Below are 17,058 nucleotides of genomic sequence, written 5' to 3'. Positions count from 1 at the left end.
CGATTTGAAATGCAGTCCATCAAAACGCTTGCTTGCTTGTAAATTGGAAAGCATTCAGTCTGACTTTCAAATATGTACGACCATGCTGTTGACTCTGTTTAGCCAGTTTTTTCCTCAGCAGTGGTTGAGGCTGTACATACATGTACAAGCTGCGGAGAAAGTCTGTAAAACCTCAAATTTCTCAGTCATTTTACATATACGAAATGATGCCATGCTATTTTATTCCAGTTTGCACATTTGCGAGAATGTTGGGCTTAAACAGGGCCTTGGGACATGTAAGTATAGGTTTGAGGTATCGTGGTATAATTAAGCTGCCTTAATGCCAAGCTCTGCTTTTTTATCACTTGGAACCTTGCCTTCACTTTTCTTTTTTTTTCTTTCTTTCTCTTCTCCATTTTGTTTGTGTGCAGCGGTGTGGTTTCCTGCCTTGGCTGTATGGTATGCGAATGGCAGTTTTCAGCCATAACCTAGGCTGCTTATTCTAGCACCCTCTCCCACCACAGCCAGCAGGAAATCACCCCCAGGAAGGAGTTAAAGAAGGGGCAGTCATGTGCGACAAAGGTATAAAACCGTGGGTTTGTCTTTTTAATGATTTTAACATCATACATTACAAGTCAAACGGTACAATGCTCTGTACAATAAGTAAATAGGTTTTGTTGTAATGACATCTCTTTGGATCAACCAATATACATATCTGTCTCTTTACATTGCAGCAACTGATTGTAGGTGATACAAAGTGGACTGGTTGTCATATATTTTATATAATTCTCCCTGTAGCTGATAAATCCCATGCTATATAAAATAGTGTAAAGATGAATGAAAGTGTTCCCTTTTTTTTTTGTTCACTTTTTTTTTCCTTTCTCAGGGGTGGCAGTAATAAGCAAGTACTAAAAATAAGAGGACTATGTTGCTAAACAAGATACATCAAGAGCTTGGAATGCAAGACTTACATTAAGCTAAAATAAATGAAACTACAATTTGATGTCTTTTTCAACAGACAGCACATTTCCTCTCCAAGAAAGCAAAGCATTTCTTTCCTTAAGTCAGATTGTAATTTTTTTTCTACTTAGATCAATATTTTTTTTATATATTCTTTTTAATAGCTTAAACACCTACACATATTGGGAGAAATAAAAAGATAAGTGCATCCCTAGTAGGTGCAATGGAAATAAAAGGCTTCTTTCTTTCTTTTTTTTATCAATCATAAAGGGATACATGATTAGAGAGAGAGTGTCAAATTATAAATCAAATAAATGTTCCCTTTAGCACAACACAATTTAAAGGTTTTTCCTCTCCTCCAATGAAACATCAGCGGTGACTAGAAGGGTAGCTCCTTGAGGAGGTGGTGGTGGTGGTGTTTTAAAGTCCACTTTGATGTTGACTAAAAGTTTTCAGTGAGTGAGAGGTGCTTTTTTTTGTTGTTGTTGTTGTTTTTTTTTTTTTTTTTTTTTTTTTTTTTAAAGGGCACAGAAGTACGCCTGATATTAACTTGAAAAAATCTTTCACCTTTTGAAGCCTCCACTTAATCTAAAGCACAACTGGCAATGAGTTACAAATGCTGCATTGCTTGGATGCCTCTGCCAGGAACTACTCATCACCATCATTGCCAAAATCTCCCCGACATATGAGCTCCACCCTGTCTTGTGCTTGTTATATAAAACTTAACCTAAACCAAAAAATTTGAAGGGTGTACACTCAATCCAGTAAACCAGTTAACCTGTAATATTTAGATAATTTTAAAAAAGAAAAAAAAAAAAAAAGATTGTGGCAGGAACTAAACTTTTGTTTTTCTTTGTTCTCCAACTCTTCCTTTTTTTTGTTTGCAGAAATAGCAAGGTGCAGCTTTGAATTGTGTTCAACTGACTTTTACAGCAAGGGTTTCAAAGCTAAGTCAAGCACAAGCACATTTGTTGTTTCTCAAGTCCTAAAATGCACAAAGCAAGAAGAGCTGGGGCAAAACGCAGCGATATTAGTGAAAGTCTATCAAAAAAATACTGTTACTCCTTTGGAAGAGGAGGGGGGAAAAATTACATATAGATTAATAAATTCTACACATCGAACTAATGGCACATACATGTACAAGATCAAATACAAAAAAAACATAAACACACAAGGCTGAAATTTCAAGAAAAAAATACTCTTTTCAAAGGTTTAAAAGTGCTAAAATTCAGATCAGCTCACAGAAAACCTGGGGAGGACAAACTCAGAAGTTGCCAATAGCTTGTTGTTGAATATTTTTCTCATGTTTTGTTAAAATAACTTTTCTTTTTTAAGAAAAATGCACAGCTTTATGACTTATACTGCTTATGCAGTTTTAGACCTGTTTAGGATTGTTACCTGACACACTTATCCCACATATTAATGTGATGACAAAAAAAAGAGAAAAGTTTACATTTCAAAGTGCCTGTCAGATAAAAGTTTTTTCTTTTATTTCACCAATAGACTATGATAGAAAGGGTAATAAATGCTAAAAAATACACTTTTCCTTCATGCAATATAAACACAAAAGAAAAAGTTGTTTAAATTTGAAACTAGATTTCACACAATCCAATTCTGAATATAAAGGAATGTGAGAAAAAATTCAAATGCATATTTGGCTTTCTTTTGTTCAGTCAGAACCTACCAGTTGTGTTGATCGTTCTTACAGTATATGCAAAAATATTATTTCAATATTAGCTCTTTAGCTTGCAATTGTGCAAAAAAGAAGTTTCTTCTCCCCAGGTTTTTGGTATGAAAAAAAAAAGTATAATAAAATTAAATGAGGTGATGTGTTGTGTTGTTTTGAGGTCCTGTTTCAACAAACAGAAAATAATATATAATATGACAACAAACGACTAGGCAATATCCCAATCAACTGTCCCATGCTTTGAATGTCAAAGACCAGTCTGGTGACTTATTTGTTCTGGGTATTTTGTCTTTCTTCAGACCCTTTGATAAAAAATGTTCATTTGAATGGAAGAAGCAGCTGTAAAAAGAGAATAGAAATGGACAAACAGTTCACTTATTCAGTTTAAAGATCTCTGCAGAAGAATTTTTGCAGAAGTGGTCTATGACTGTTGCCAACCATAGCGCTAAAGCAGCATCATAACTTTTTAAAATTCATTTTGTAGGGTGGCCTTGCGTTTGAGTAATTTCATTCTTAAATCAACTTTCACATTTACTACAAGGCTAGGGATGGGCAAAATTTAAAGTCTGGCCATTTGTAATAGACCTTTATTTCAGATGGATTTCTGCATTTGGTGCATCTTGGTGGAGAAAATAGCACCATCATCATTTTATAGGAATCAATTTGTCATTCTTTCAAAAATTTGACGTGACTGGTTTATAAGTTGTTGTTTGGTTTTGTTTAGTTTTCGTTTTTGCAAAATTATTAACACATTGTTTTGTAGTGCGTTGATTTAGGGTTTTGCTATGCTCTCCTGGGAATAAATTGATAAAAAAGTATAATCGTCTGGGGACCACAGGATGCGAGCCACACTAAATACATCTGTCAGGTCTGTTCCAATAGTGAAATAGAATAATTCTGATCAAACTTGGGTCACATTATGGGCCTCTCTAAGCAACACTAAAGATTAAAGAGTAGTTCATTCTACTTGATTATTCTACTAATAGCCTATTACACATTGGTCAAAATATCATCCTTTGACCCACATACAAAAAAAGAATAGAACAAATAGTACAGGGAAGACTATAATGAAAAGCAATTACTTCATCCATTTTTTGACCGAGATTACATAATTATGTAAACCTGACTTTTTTTTGTTTTTGTAAAAATTCCATCAGCAATTTTTAATGCATCTATCTAAAGTACATTTGACTAAAATAAAAGCAATTATATATATCTTTTTGATGTGATATTTCGTACACTCCAAAAATACTCTTGTAGATTCCACCCCCCCCCCCCCCCCCCCCCCCCCCCCCCCACCGCCAAATCTTATTTATTTTCTATTCACATATGTCAGGGTGATTATTACCTCTATTAACCTGCCTAAAATCTTTGTGTTTTCTAACATACATATTATAATGCGGTGGGCATTATAGTGGAGGTAAAATGTTTGCAGTGGAGATGTTAAAATTAGTGCTGGGAGGAAGAAGGAAACCATTATGAAGTACTTTAATTATTTCAATACTAGAGAATACTTTAAATATACTTGTGGCTGTGTAAGGAGCTTGGCTAGGTAGAAAAAGGTCAATCGGGGCAGGAAGTAGGGAACTGAGGGTCAGCGGGTCACCATGGGAACCCAAAAAGGTCAAGTGCCTTCTGCTGTAAACAAAGTGCTTCCTTTGATTAACATAAACCTGTATTTTTATTTTTTTTACATTATCCTTTTATTTGTCCTTACTTCTGAATGGTCACAGCATATAAAAGCAGGATTGTAAAATTGTGCAGCTTATTTGCTGCCTTTCTTGCCTTCTTCCTTTTATTGTATATTATTGTATATATTTGCTTACAAAATCTGTATTTGCAATAAATACCTTTTAGAAGAGCAGTGTGCATTTATATGGAGCAACTTGTTTATATTAAAGTGTGTGGTTTTTTTATATGGGGGGGGGGGGGGTCTAAACAACTGGAACTAATACATTTTATGGGGAATTTTTTAAATATATAAATGTATAATGAATTTGCTTTTTTTTTTTTTTTTTTTTTTTTTTTTTTTTAAAGAGGTGAGAATTTTTATGCAACATCACCACTTCATTCCTCCACTAATTTTCCTCTCCTGGCTGCCAAGGCAGTTTTAGTTTAAGGGCAATTAAATGATACCTGACTTTAATAGAACAGAGACGATATAAAAAGTCTCATATTTGTAAAAGCAAAAAAACAAACAAAAAAAACCTTAACAACTTCAAACTATTCTTTCAGAGTCTTAAAAGACATTACTTTTTATACAGTATTCTTTGCCTTTCTCCAAATCATATTATTACTTTATATATTACGTGGTACCATTCCTTAAAGGCCTGTTGGTGCTGCCTCCTAACTAGTAATTGGTGAGACAAGGGTTGGGGGGAAGTTTTAACTAAAATATAGATGAAAAAGCCTAAGTAAACGCTCCATGGTATTCTTATTTCCTATGTTTTACTTCCTTTTTGAAAATAAATTGTTTTATCCAGGCTCATTTAAAAGCATTTGTGCACTTCAATTAAGGCTTCTATGTGTTCAATTGTTTTATTCTCCCACCCCTAGAGGGAGCCCTAAAGCTCCTCTTCCCTGGGCCACCTCAGCTGTCTCATCCTGTGGCTGACCAGGGTGGGGTGGGAGCCTCATTGAAAGGCCTGATGGAAGCGAGGCAAGGTGGTCGTGCTAAGGCTGGAGCTAAACACTGGTGGGAGTGGGTGCAGGGACCCAAGACCAAGACCTCCACTGGAGCCTGGTTGCTCCTGAGGTTGATGTTGCAAAGAGGTAAGAGGCACTGAGGCTGTTGCTGTGGCAGCATGAGACTCGGCAGCATGTGAAGATGCTGATGATGATGAGGAAGAAGAAGCAGTGGAGGTGGAGTAGCCCATCACCAGGCCTCCTGAACTCATAGGAGTGCTATAGGGAGGCAGGTTTAGCGGAAAGAAGCCCAGTAAATGGGAGAAGTCCATGTTAGCAGCACACAGAGATTCAGCAATGACGGCAGGGCTTTTAGATAGGAGGGGATCCCCACACAGCTCATCCGTTAAGCCGGGTGGAGACTCCAGACCATCTTTATTAGGTGAGGCAGCAGAATGGGGATCAGCTGAAGGTGGTGGTGGGACTGGCAAGCCACTCTGCAGATCCATCAGGTAACTCTCCATCTCCACTTTTAGGGGCTTATCCAGCAAGTATGAGGTAGATCCGAGCTGGTACTTGGGAGGCTGGGAATGCTGCTGCTGGGGTAGGGGTTGCAGTGGAGTCTGTTGCTGGTGTGGTGGGGGTGGAGGGGAAGGATGGTGTGGGTGGTGGTGGTGGTGGTGATGTGGATGATGGTGGTGCAAGGCTGAAGGAGGCTCCATGGAGCAACCCATACCCATAGCAGCAGACAGTGACCCAGGAACCAAGGAGTGATGGTGACCCAATCCTGGGCTGGACATGGCCTGGAGGTGGTGTGGGTTGTACATGCCCATAGAGAAAGGGGTACCACTGCGGAAAGGTTTGGTCATCATGGAGTCCTTGTTGGGGCCCATGCTACACATCATAGGACTGAGCTCTTCCTTCACAGCACAGGTTGGAGAGCCAGAACCAAGTAGAGTCAGCATATCTGGTGGCTCTGTCTTGATCTTCAGCAGCTCCTGTGAGTGGCTCTTCTTCACATGTCGTGTGAGGTGGTCCTTTCTTCCGAAGCGCTGGGCACAGTACTGGCACAGGAAATCTTTGCGACCCGTGTGCACTACCATGTGTCGGCGAACATCCTTGCGGGTGTAGAAGCGACGGTCACAGTGATCGCATGGGTGTTTCTTCTCCTTGGTACCACCTGAAGACTTGCCAGAATGGCTCTTGAGGTGATCCAAGAGGGCAGGAGTGCTCTCGTAGCTCTGCAAACATACCTTGCAGGTCAGGTCTCCTGCTGTGGCAGAGTGCATGGCCACATGGCGCTTGTAGCCTAGCTTTGTGTTATAGTGCTTGCCACACTCCTCACACTTAAAAGCCTCTTTGTTGGGGTCATGGGTCTGCAGGTGATTTTTCAGATGATCTTTACGGTGGAACATCTTTTCACAGAATGAGCACTGGTGGGTCTTCTGTGGGGAGTGTGTGGCCATATGCCTACAGTGGAGGTAAAGATGAGTTAAAAAAAAAAACTTGTGCAAGAACACTGAGTAACTATGATTTACATTATTATACAAACTATTCATTTAAATATTGTGGTCTGTTACAGTGGTTATGAGCTTTTGAGCACTTTTGATACCAGTATTGAGAGTACATAGATAGACTTTAGCCAAGCTCTGATATATACACACACTCAACTCTAAATGTCTCTGAAAACATTGATATGAGCTACTACCAAGACTTATTGTACAACCTCATGCAATGTGACCTATGCTTTATGCATGTAAAGGGACTCTCACTAGAATGGACAATGAGCACATACTTAAGGATGATCTGTGTGAACAAAGGTTGTTTTCAAACTGACCTACCTGTAGAGCTTATATTTGGAGCTGAAGGCCTTGTGGCAGTGGGGCTGGGAACAGTGGAAAGGTTTCTCTCCTGTGTGACTGAATGTGTGGATCTGAAGCTTATCCTGTGAGCTGAAAAAAGTGCCACACACCAAACACTCCTTGCCGCTTTCCTCCTTCTCTGTCTCCTTCTCACTCTCTGTCCTCACTTGAGCTGGACCTCCAAACAGTTTGGGGGCAGCTCGTCGATCCTCGTCCTCCGGCGTCAGTGTGGTTATGTGGTGTGGGGCATCGGTGGCAGCTGCTGCCATGGCAGCCCTATGGTGCCGTTGCCATTGAACCCCGGCCGTTGCTGCCCAACCTTCCAGGCTCTGTTTGGATCTTGCCTGGGGTGGAGTTTAAGAGGGCGGGTTCTATGCAGTCTCTCCTTTGAAAAATCTACAATGGACAATATTCAAACACCTAAAGCTCTTCTTTCATATAATGCATCACTTACAAAACTGCCCTTTATTTTTAACTATATGATTGGCTTATGCTTTATCACTTACCGTTCTTTAGGTTCAGAAGTTAAAGAAAAATAGCAGTCTGTCTCTCTCTCTCTTTCACCCAGTCCCAAATGACATGGGTGGGGTCCAGTAGATATTAGTACTGCTCATTTTGCTTGTTCTGCAGAAAAATGAAATAATATGGAAGCATTAAAGCATACATTTTTAAGTTTCTTGAAATGTGGTCATCCCAAATTTTCCGCATGTTGCTCAGTATATGGTTTATGTATGTTGTAGAACAGGTTGTTTTTTGTACTACTATGTGACTACAGAAAAGTCGGTAGACTGGACAGTTTAAATTCTTATATTTATAAAATCTCTTATTTATATTTGTGATTTTCACCTAATAGTTTTTTGCTTAAAAAACATTTTAGCAATAAAAATTCCTGTTATGATTTTTCTGTACCACGTAAACAAAAACTGAAAGCTTATATGAAAACCGTTTCTCTTGCAGGCTTTGTTATAAGGCACCATAAGTAAAGCAGTGAATAAGGACACAAAAACAGAAACACTGCCTTCAGCTAAATGTAATTATTATCCCTTATTTAACCATTCAACAAGCACACATCACAAAATACAGACGCTACTACATGCAGGTCACAGGCCACATTACCCAAAAGCATTTCTGCAAGGTCTTTTTTATTTAAAAAAAAAAAAAAAAAAAAAAAAAAAAAGGTTAAATAGGTAAAGTTGTTAAGAAATATTTAATGTCTCTTCTAAATAATACTTTGGATGTCCATACTATCTGATATTTTTGTTGACATCTGAATCTCATAACCGGCAAAAGTATGTTCAGAGTTGGCCAGTGAAAAGCTCCAGTGCAAAAATTCATAAACAGGAAATCTAAATGATAACAGTAGTGTTGGGTCCGAGTCCACCTTTTGTCAAGTTCACGTCGAGACCAAGTCCTTAACCAATCAAGTCCGAGTCCAAAAGGGGCCAAGTTGGACTCATGTCCGAGTCCTTAATGGCAGAGTCTGAATCAAGTCCGGCCGAGTCAAGGAAGTAATTAAATTGAAAGAATTGTAAACTCAACGCTGAGCTGTTGAATTTATATTTTAACCTTCACAAACCAATGGCAACATAAATGTAACAAAAAATACCACTATTACATCTTACCATTGTCATTTAATCCTACAATGGTTTCAAAGAAAAAAAGGATATAAAGGTATATGCCCATCCATCCATTTTCTATACCACTTATCCTATAGGGTTATGGGGAACCTGGAGCCTATCCCAGGGAGCATGGGGAACAAGGCGGGGATTGGCAGGGTGCCAATCCATCGCAAGGCACAATCACATACACATTCACACACCACAGACACACACCACCGACACTTTGCACATGCCAATCAGCCTCTGAAAGAAAACCGGAGTACCCGGAGGAAACACCCTAGAAGTGTGCCCTAGTGTTTCATACTATATTGTGTCCCCCAGTTTGAGTTGACATTTTAATGATTTGATGCCTCTCCCCAACAGTTATATAGGATTAAAGAGAATACAGAGTAGAGTTATATTTAGTAGTATGTCCTGACAACAAGTTTAAGGCTTTATTACTGCTTTTAATCTGTCTATTAATGACAACAAACTCATTTCTGAGCACAGCTCTGTTCTTGTAACTTTTTTCATTTTAATTCCTAAAATGAAAAAAATATCCCCATCAACAGGGTTTGTGATATTTACTACATTAAGAAGTACATTTCATATTTTACATGAAATTCAAGAATGGATTCACCAAATGCTAATGTTTATGGGTGGGCATTATGACTACAATCTTATTTCACGATAACGATACGTTTTCTCAGGTAGGTCTATCAATAGTATTCATGTAAGAAATGCTACGGAAATTGAATAAAGCAATTAAACGTAAAATAAAATAGACTTCACTGTATGACATATAAGAGATTTCAAGGTAGAGACGGATGCAAGTGCAGAAGTACTAAAGTTTAATAAAGAACAAAACAAAACACAAAAATGACACTATGACCTTGAGGCAAAAGACTATGGCAAAACTAAACATAAACACAGCAACAAAAACAATGCCAAAGAATACAGTGCAAACTGTGGCTATACACATGAGTGCAGGTGGTCATGTGACTGTGGTGCAGTGGTTACTGGGAACTGTAGTTCAGAGTTCCTTCTCTGATTTATATGACATAGATTCTTATTAAATTTACTGAAGTTATTCAGCATAATGAGTGAGTGAGTGATTTTCTCTTTGTCGTTTATTTTTTGATTAACATTAATGACACAGACAAGCAGAAGGTTTATTAGACTGCTGTCACTTTAAGACCTAATGCACAGATTCAATATACTGTATTGACACTCCCAACTGTTTACATTCACGTAAGACATAACATAACATAACATAACACAGTCATGTTTGCATGAATACTGGGCTAGACCTGCATTTGGACATGATGTGTGGGTATTTATTTGACCATCCAGCCGTAATAAGCCGCTAAAGAGAACTCAATGCGGTACTCGCACGATGAGGCAGCTTTCTGTGCACACGCTTCAGGAGTGTGTGCACAGAAAGCCCCCTGGTCAGGCAGGGAGACATTAATTAATTTCTTGCTATCTTGATTATATGTTGTTTATTTTTTAATCTTTCTTTTCATGTTATACATGACACGGACTCGACTGTACTCAGAAACATTTCTGAGTCCAAAATGTCAGAGTCTGTGTCAAGTTCGACTACCCCAACTCTAGATTGTGTGAAACAGCATATAAACTGGTTTATCGTCAATGTGTGTGTATGTATGTATGGGTAACTGACAGCTGTGTTGCATGACCGTAGCCATCACCCAGCAGGGAGGGTACAAGTGGCTGACACTCCTCCTTTTGAGCCCCTCCAGGATGCTTTGTCTCATTGTCATGCCTCTTCATCACACACATTCCTCACACATGCAAACATACACACAGAGACACACAATCAATCCATCATGCTTGCAGTATCTACCCCAACCCCCCAAATCCCCCACCCCCCAAATGCACGCACACACAAATACAAATACGCATAAGGACAAACTTGTATATTCTAAGCACACCATGAGAACTCCCAACTTCATCGGCAAAAAGAAATCAATCCTGGGAAATCTGTGAAAATAAAACCTGCACTCCTTACCCATATTCAAATTAAATCATTGGCATTTAACCCAGTATGCAGTATGGTTACATATTTTAAATCCAATTCCAATTCAAAAGTTAAGACCATAATCAATTTGCCTAAATAAAGGGCAAATAAAATGTGTTTATCCACATAGTTGCTCATAAGAATATGTTTAGGATATTACTCAGATGTTTACCTTTTCTCTTTAATTTGGTGTTAAGAAAATGTTTTATGTATGTACAGAGGATCTCTCAGAGAGAAGAACTGGAAGTGCATGCAGATTGCACAAGTGCATCTGACATTCTGTTTTGAGATTAAAGGGTTTCCACATTCCTTTGGCCTAGAGGTCAAAAGTCAGCCTCACGCATTCATGTTTAGCACACACTACACTGTGAGACATCCGCCATTTAACTCTGCTGCAAAATGCCTGCACAAATGGTCCTTAAAATGTGATTAAAGCCATTGACTCAGTCCTAGATAAAGCAAAACTTAACAACATTAATAAAAACATGCTATAATTTTAACATCTTTTAAAAACTGCAAGCAGGATAACATGCAGTAATATTAACTACCATAAACACATTATTGTCCTGCAATGTATAAACATATTAAGCCTGCAATATGCAAATGAGCTCCTGAATTTTTTTCCTTTTTTCCCTGACTGTTTTGTGATTACACTGATCAGAAATACTAAGAACCTCAGAAATTCCTGCGTGTATGTTGGTCAGAATTGTAGACTTATGGGATGCCATCACAGGTTCATTGCTTTGTTTCTTCATATAATGTGACATACCAACGTGTAGCAATAAATTCCCATTATGGTATTTTTTTTTCCAAATAATGTTGCTGATCAGTATCACAGAAAAGGCTGGAAACAATTTAATTTATTCTCTTATGAAACTACTACAGTGCTGTGGAAAATGTATTTGCCCCATCCCAATTTCTTCTGTTTTTGTGTATCTCTACTACATAATTTTAGATCTTTAACTAAATACATTATAATATATATATGCGTGTGTGTGTGTGTGTGTGTGTGTGTGTGTGTGTATATATATATATATATATATATATATATATATATATATATATATATATATATATATGTATATGTATGTATATATATGTATATACGTATGTGTATATAAATAAATATGTATATGTATATATAATATAAAATTATATTCAAGCAAAAAAGTTATCCAACACCTATCACCCATTTGAAAAACTAATTGCCCCTTAAACTTAAAATCTGGTTGTGCCACCTTTAGTAGCAATAACTGCAACCAAACGCTTCAAATAACTGGATATCAGTCTTTCACTTACTTCTAGGATTCTAGGACTAGGGTTTACTCCTATGCTTTATATCATTGTCTTGCTGCATAATCCAGCTGTGCTTGAGTTTCAGCTTAGTGACTGAATACCAGACATTATCCTTTAGGATTTTCTGGTAGAGAGCAGAATTCAGTTTCCCTCAGTTATTGCAATTTGCCCAGGTCCTGAAGCAGCAAAGCATCCCCACACCATCACACTTTTCCCCACCATGCTTAACCATGTATGATGTTATTTTTATGTAATTCTGTGTTTGGTTTACACAAGATGTAAAGGGACTCCTGTCTTCTAAACCGTTCCACTTTCGACTCAACAGTGCACAAAACATTCTCCAAAAAGGTTTGAGGATCATAATGATAATGAGTCTTTATTGGTCACATATACATTACAGCACAGCAAAATTCATTTTCTTCACATACCCCAGCATGTCAGGGTGCAGGGTCAGCCATGATACAGCACCCCTGGAGTAGAGATGGTTGGGCCTTGCTCAAGGGAGCAACAGTGGCAGCTTGGCAGTGCTGGGGCTTGAACCCCCAAACTTCCGATCAGTAACCCAGCACCTTAACCGCCAAGCCAACACTGCCCGAGGAGCATCGAACCTGTTTGTTTTGGCAAAATTCAGAAAAGCCTTAATGTTCTTTTGGGTTAGCAGTGGTTTTTACCTCGCCACTCTTCCATGGATGCCATTTATAACTTCATGATGTTGAAAAAATTATATTTGTGTTGATTTGATTGAACAGTGTTTGCAGTAATCAGACCTGAGTGTGTCTAGTCCAGCTGAGCTCCATTATGGATACAATTTCATAGATTTGGGGAATTAGTAACTACCGGGGCAAATAAATTTTCACACAGGGCCAGTTTGTATTGGATACAGTTTTTGCTTCAATAAATAACATTATCATTTACAAACTGTATTTTGTGTTTACTCAGGTTTCGTTTGTTTTATCTTAGATTTTTTACATTTCTGAAACAATTTAGTATGAGATATACTCAAAAAAAGAAAAAATCAAATACATTTTCACAGCACTATATATATTGTACACATTGTATGCACTACATCAAGTGTGTATGCTATGTCTTTTAATCAATATAATGTAGTACACACTCAATGTCCACTTTATTAATAACATCTGTACATTCATGCAGTTATCTAATCAGCCAATCATGTGGCAGCACTGCAGTGCATAAAATCATGTAAATGCAGATCATGAGCTTTGGGTAATGTTCACATCAAACATCAGAATGAAGAAAAAACGTGATCTCTGTGACTTTGATTGTGGTATTGATATTGTAATATTGTGTAAGGTTTGATGTGTGGTGCATGCTGAGATTCTTTTCTGCTCAGCACTTTTGTAAAGAATGCTTATTTGAGTCACTATAGACTTCCTGTCAGTTCAAACCAATCTGGTCATTATCCTCTGATCTCTCTCATCAACAAGGTGTTTCACCCGGCAGACCATCCGATTGCTGTATGTTTTTTGTTTTTCGCACCATTCTGTAGGGATGTCACAAGAAGTGATACTTCAGTACCAAGTCATTACCAACATTCTTAAAACATGAAGGTACTTGTTTTTCTGCAGTAGTGTAGGTACCGTAGTTAATGAAGTTACCGTGGTTCAATTCTTCTGGAACTGAAGGGGGCAGCAAATACACGCAAGTGTTTCAGTCGGTCCACAAGTGGTAAAGAAGAAGAAGAATGCCTACAAGCACATGGGAAAAACTACAGAAGATGGCGACAAGTTTAGCTCTTCCCCGACTCGTTGAGAGGCAAAGAGAGGAAGGCTCGTTTAGAGGAAAAGTAGCATCGGTTGCCAGTATGTGAATTATCGTTCATTTCAAACAAAGCGAGGAAACACTTCGTATTTGGTGAAGCACCTGAAAGACGGCTCTATATTATGTTTGTTTGAGGTAGCTGACATTGTGGCCGTGAAACCAGCTAACGTTATGCTCCATGTAATGTTTGCAATAGCCAGTTATTTGTTAACGACGCTAACGCATTGCAGTGTTATTAACTACCTCCTAATGGGCCACCATGCATCGCCATTCAGCCCGTGTCCTGTCAGCAAAATGTAGCCTAAAGTCACTAATAATTATTGAACTGATAATGGTTTTAATAAATGTTTTTGGCCTGCCACCATATCAGTGAATTTAAACTAATGCTTGCATTCCGAGTATAAGGGGTGTGTGTGTGTGTGCACCCTAGTCACTGTCAGATGTTTGATAACTAAAATATCCCCCCCCTACCCTCACTTTTTGCCAGTATTAACCAGAGGAGGATGTCCTCCAGGAATTTTTAATTTTATTTATTAGATTATATATATATATATATATATATATATATATATATATATATATATTTTATATTTATTTATTTTATATATATTATATATATATATATATATATATATATATATATATATATATATATATATATATATCACACCGTGGTATCGACTTTGGTATCGAGTGGTGGTACGGTACTTTTGGTATCATGACACCATTCTGTGTAAACTCTAGAGACTGTTGTGTGTGAAATTCCCAGGAGATCATCAGTTTCTGAAATACTCACACCAGCCCATCTGACATAAACGACATACAACAATTAAAGTCACAGAGATCACACATTTTCCACATTTTGATGTTTGATGTGAACATTAAGTGAAGCTCTTGACATGTATCTGCATGATTTTTTGCTTTGCACTGTTGCCACATGACTGGCTGATTAGATAACTGCATGAATGTGCAGGTGTATGGGTGTTCCTAATAACGTGAGTGTAATAATAAAAATAATAATTCAGTGCTATATTTGTATCATTCAAAGCTTTGTATCATTCAGAGCACAAATTTTCTTCTCCCTTCTTTAAAAAAAATCCCCTTTAAATGGAAACAGAGGTATTCTTTCAATTCCACGTCATATCAGGTTCTGTGTTTAAGTCGTGGGTGGTTACTATAATAGTTACAACCACCATATTCTCAACACGCAATGTTTGTAAAGTTTTTTTTTTGTTGTTGTTATTGTTGTTGCAAGACACTGATATCCTTAGAAAACTCTACCAAATGAATGAATGAATGAATACCTTTTATTGTCACTATACACATGTACAATGAAATTAAGAGCCACTCCTTTTTTTGTTCCGTGCCAACATGTACATAAAATAAACAAGAAGAATAAACAAGATAAATAAACAAGATAAATAAACAAGATATTGGGGCGGATGGGGGAGGTACTATGAAATGCACAGTTTTGAGACACTATATACATATGCTGTGAACTCAGTACATGTATGTGTTTAGAATGGTAATAGCTTTTGGAAAGAAACTATTCTTAAATCTATTAGTCCTTGTTTTGATGCACCTGTAACGTCTCCCTGAGGGCAACAGTTTGAACAGATCAAAGCCAGGGTGAGAGCTGTCCTTAATGATGGTTTTTCCTCTGCTGAGGCAACAGGAGGTGTAAATATCCATCAGGGAGGGGAGAGGGCAGCCAATGATCTTCTGTGCTGCTCTTACTACTCTCTGAAGCCTCTCCCTGTCTGCCACGGTGCAGCTACCGTACCACACTGTGATACAGTATGTCAGCAGGCTCTCGACGGACGAGCGGTAGAAGATCAGCAGCAGATTGGGGTCCAGATTGTACTTCCTGAGAACCCTCAGGAAGTGTAGCCGCGTTTGAGCCTTCTTGATAACCGCTGTGATATTGTCCGTCCAGGAGATGTCTGCAGAGATAAGGACGCCAAGAAACCGGAAGGTGTGGACCCTCTCCACACACTCACCATTAATGAAAAGGGGGGCCAGCTCAGTGTTGTGCTTCCTGAAGTCTACAATGAGTTCCTTGGTTTTCTTGGTGTTTAGAGCCAGATTGTTCTTTGAACACCAGGCTGCCAAGTTTAGGACTTCCTCTCTGTAGGCTACCTCATCTCCTTTTGAGATGAGTCCGACCACTGTGGTGTCGTCAGCGAACTTGATGATAAGATTATTGTTGTGGCTTGGACTACAGTCGTATGTGTAGAGACAGTACAGGAGGGGGCTCAGCACACAGCCCTGTGGAGAACCTGTGCTCAACGTGCGAGTGGAGGAGAGGTGGGGTCCGAGTCTCACTGTCTGAGACCGGTTGGTGAGAAAGTCCTTTATCCAGGCACGTGAGGGGGGGAGGCCAAGAGTGACCAATTTGGTGATGAGAATGTCCGGAATGATTGTATTAAAAGCCGAACTGTAATCCACAAAAAACATACGGACGTAGCTCTGTTGCTGCTCTAGATGTCTCAACACGTAGTGGACAGCTACGGCGATAGCATCCTCTGTGGATCTGTTTGCGCGATATACAAACTGATAAGGATCGAAGTCTGGGGGGAGGTAGTCCTTGATGTGCTGAAGAACCAATCTCTCAAAGCACTTCATGATAACTGGAGTGAGGGCCACAGGACGATAATCATTTAGGCTAGTGGTGGGCGACTTCTTTGGCACTGGGATGATTGTGGCTGATTTTAGGCAGGCCGGGATGACTGCTTGGGCCAGGAAGAGATTGAAGATTCTGGTAAAGATATGGGCAAGCTGGTGGGCACACGATCTGAGCACCATACCAGGTACACCGTCTGGGCCAGCAGCTTTCCTGGGGTTCACTGCCAGAAACATCCGTCTAACATCGTTTTCCCTCACAGTAAGTAGAGTGGTGCAGGAACCAGGAGGGGATGAAGGCAGAGCTGGACTGGTACAGGAGCCAGATGAGGGTGGAGGTGAGGCTGGAGCAGATAAGTGCTGTTGTTAGGATGTTTCAAAGCGAGCAAAGAAGCAATTTAGCTCTTCTGCCAGCATCGCACTCAGGTCTCCTGTTGTCGTATCACGGCCTCTGTAGTTTGTGATGTTTTGTATGCCTTGCCACACCTCCCTGGACAGGTGGGACTCTATGCTCCTCTTATAGACCGCCTTAGCTTCCTTAATACCACCTTTCAGGTTGGCACGAGCGGCTCTGTACAGAGCTCTATTACCAGACCTGAAGGCAGC

The 17,058-nt window shown here is 39.0% G+C and overlaps 1 protein-coding gene across 1 annotated transcript in view; it reads right to left on the bottom strand.

Moving 5' to 3' along the window:
* Window positions 1–4,622: 4,622 nt before the first annotated feature.
* The window catches only part of plagl2 (pleiomorphic adenoma gene-like 2), a 48,759-nt gene continuing 36,323 nt past the window's right edge, over window positions 4,623–17,058 (bottom strand). The window contains exons 2-4 of the mRNA XM_017486369.3: window positions 7,620–7,737; window positions 7,093–7,509; window positions 4,623–6,721 (exon numbers count right to left, since the gene is read on the bottom strand). Coding sequence (XP_017341858.1) covers window positions 5,260–6,721; window positions 7,093–7,382 — 1,752 coding nt within the window. The 5' untranslated portion in view covers window positions 7,383–7,509; window positions 7,620–7,737 and the 3' untranslated portion in view covers window positions 4,623–5,259. The remainder of the gene's footprint in view (window positions 6,722–7,092; window positions 7,510–7,619; window positions 7,738–17,058) is intronic.

Source organism: Ictalurus punctatus, chromosome 15 (genome assembly GCF_001660625.3).
Source record: "Ictalurus punctatus breed USDA103 chromosome 15, Coco_2.0, whole genome shotgun sequence".
Classification (NCBI taxonomy): Eukaryota; Metazoa; Chordata; class Actinopteri; order Siluriformes; family Ictaluridae; genus Ictalurus; species Ictalurus punctatus.
The sequence above is the reverse complement of the archived record's forward strand: the minus strand, read 5'-3'. Positions and strand labels throughout refer to the sequence as shown.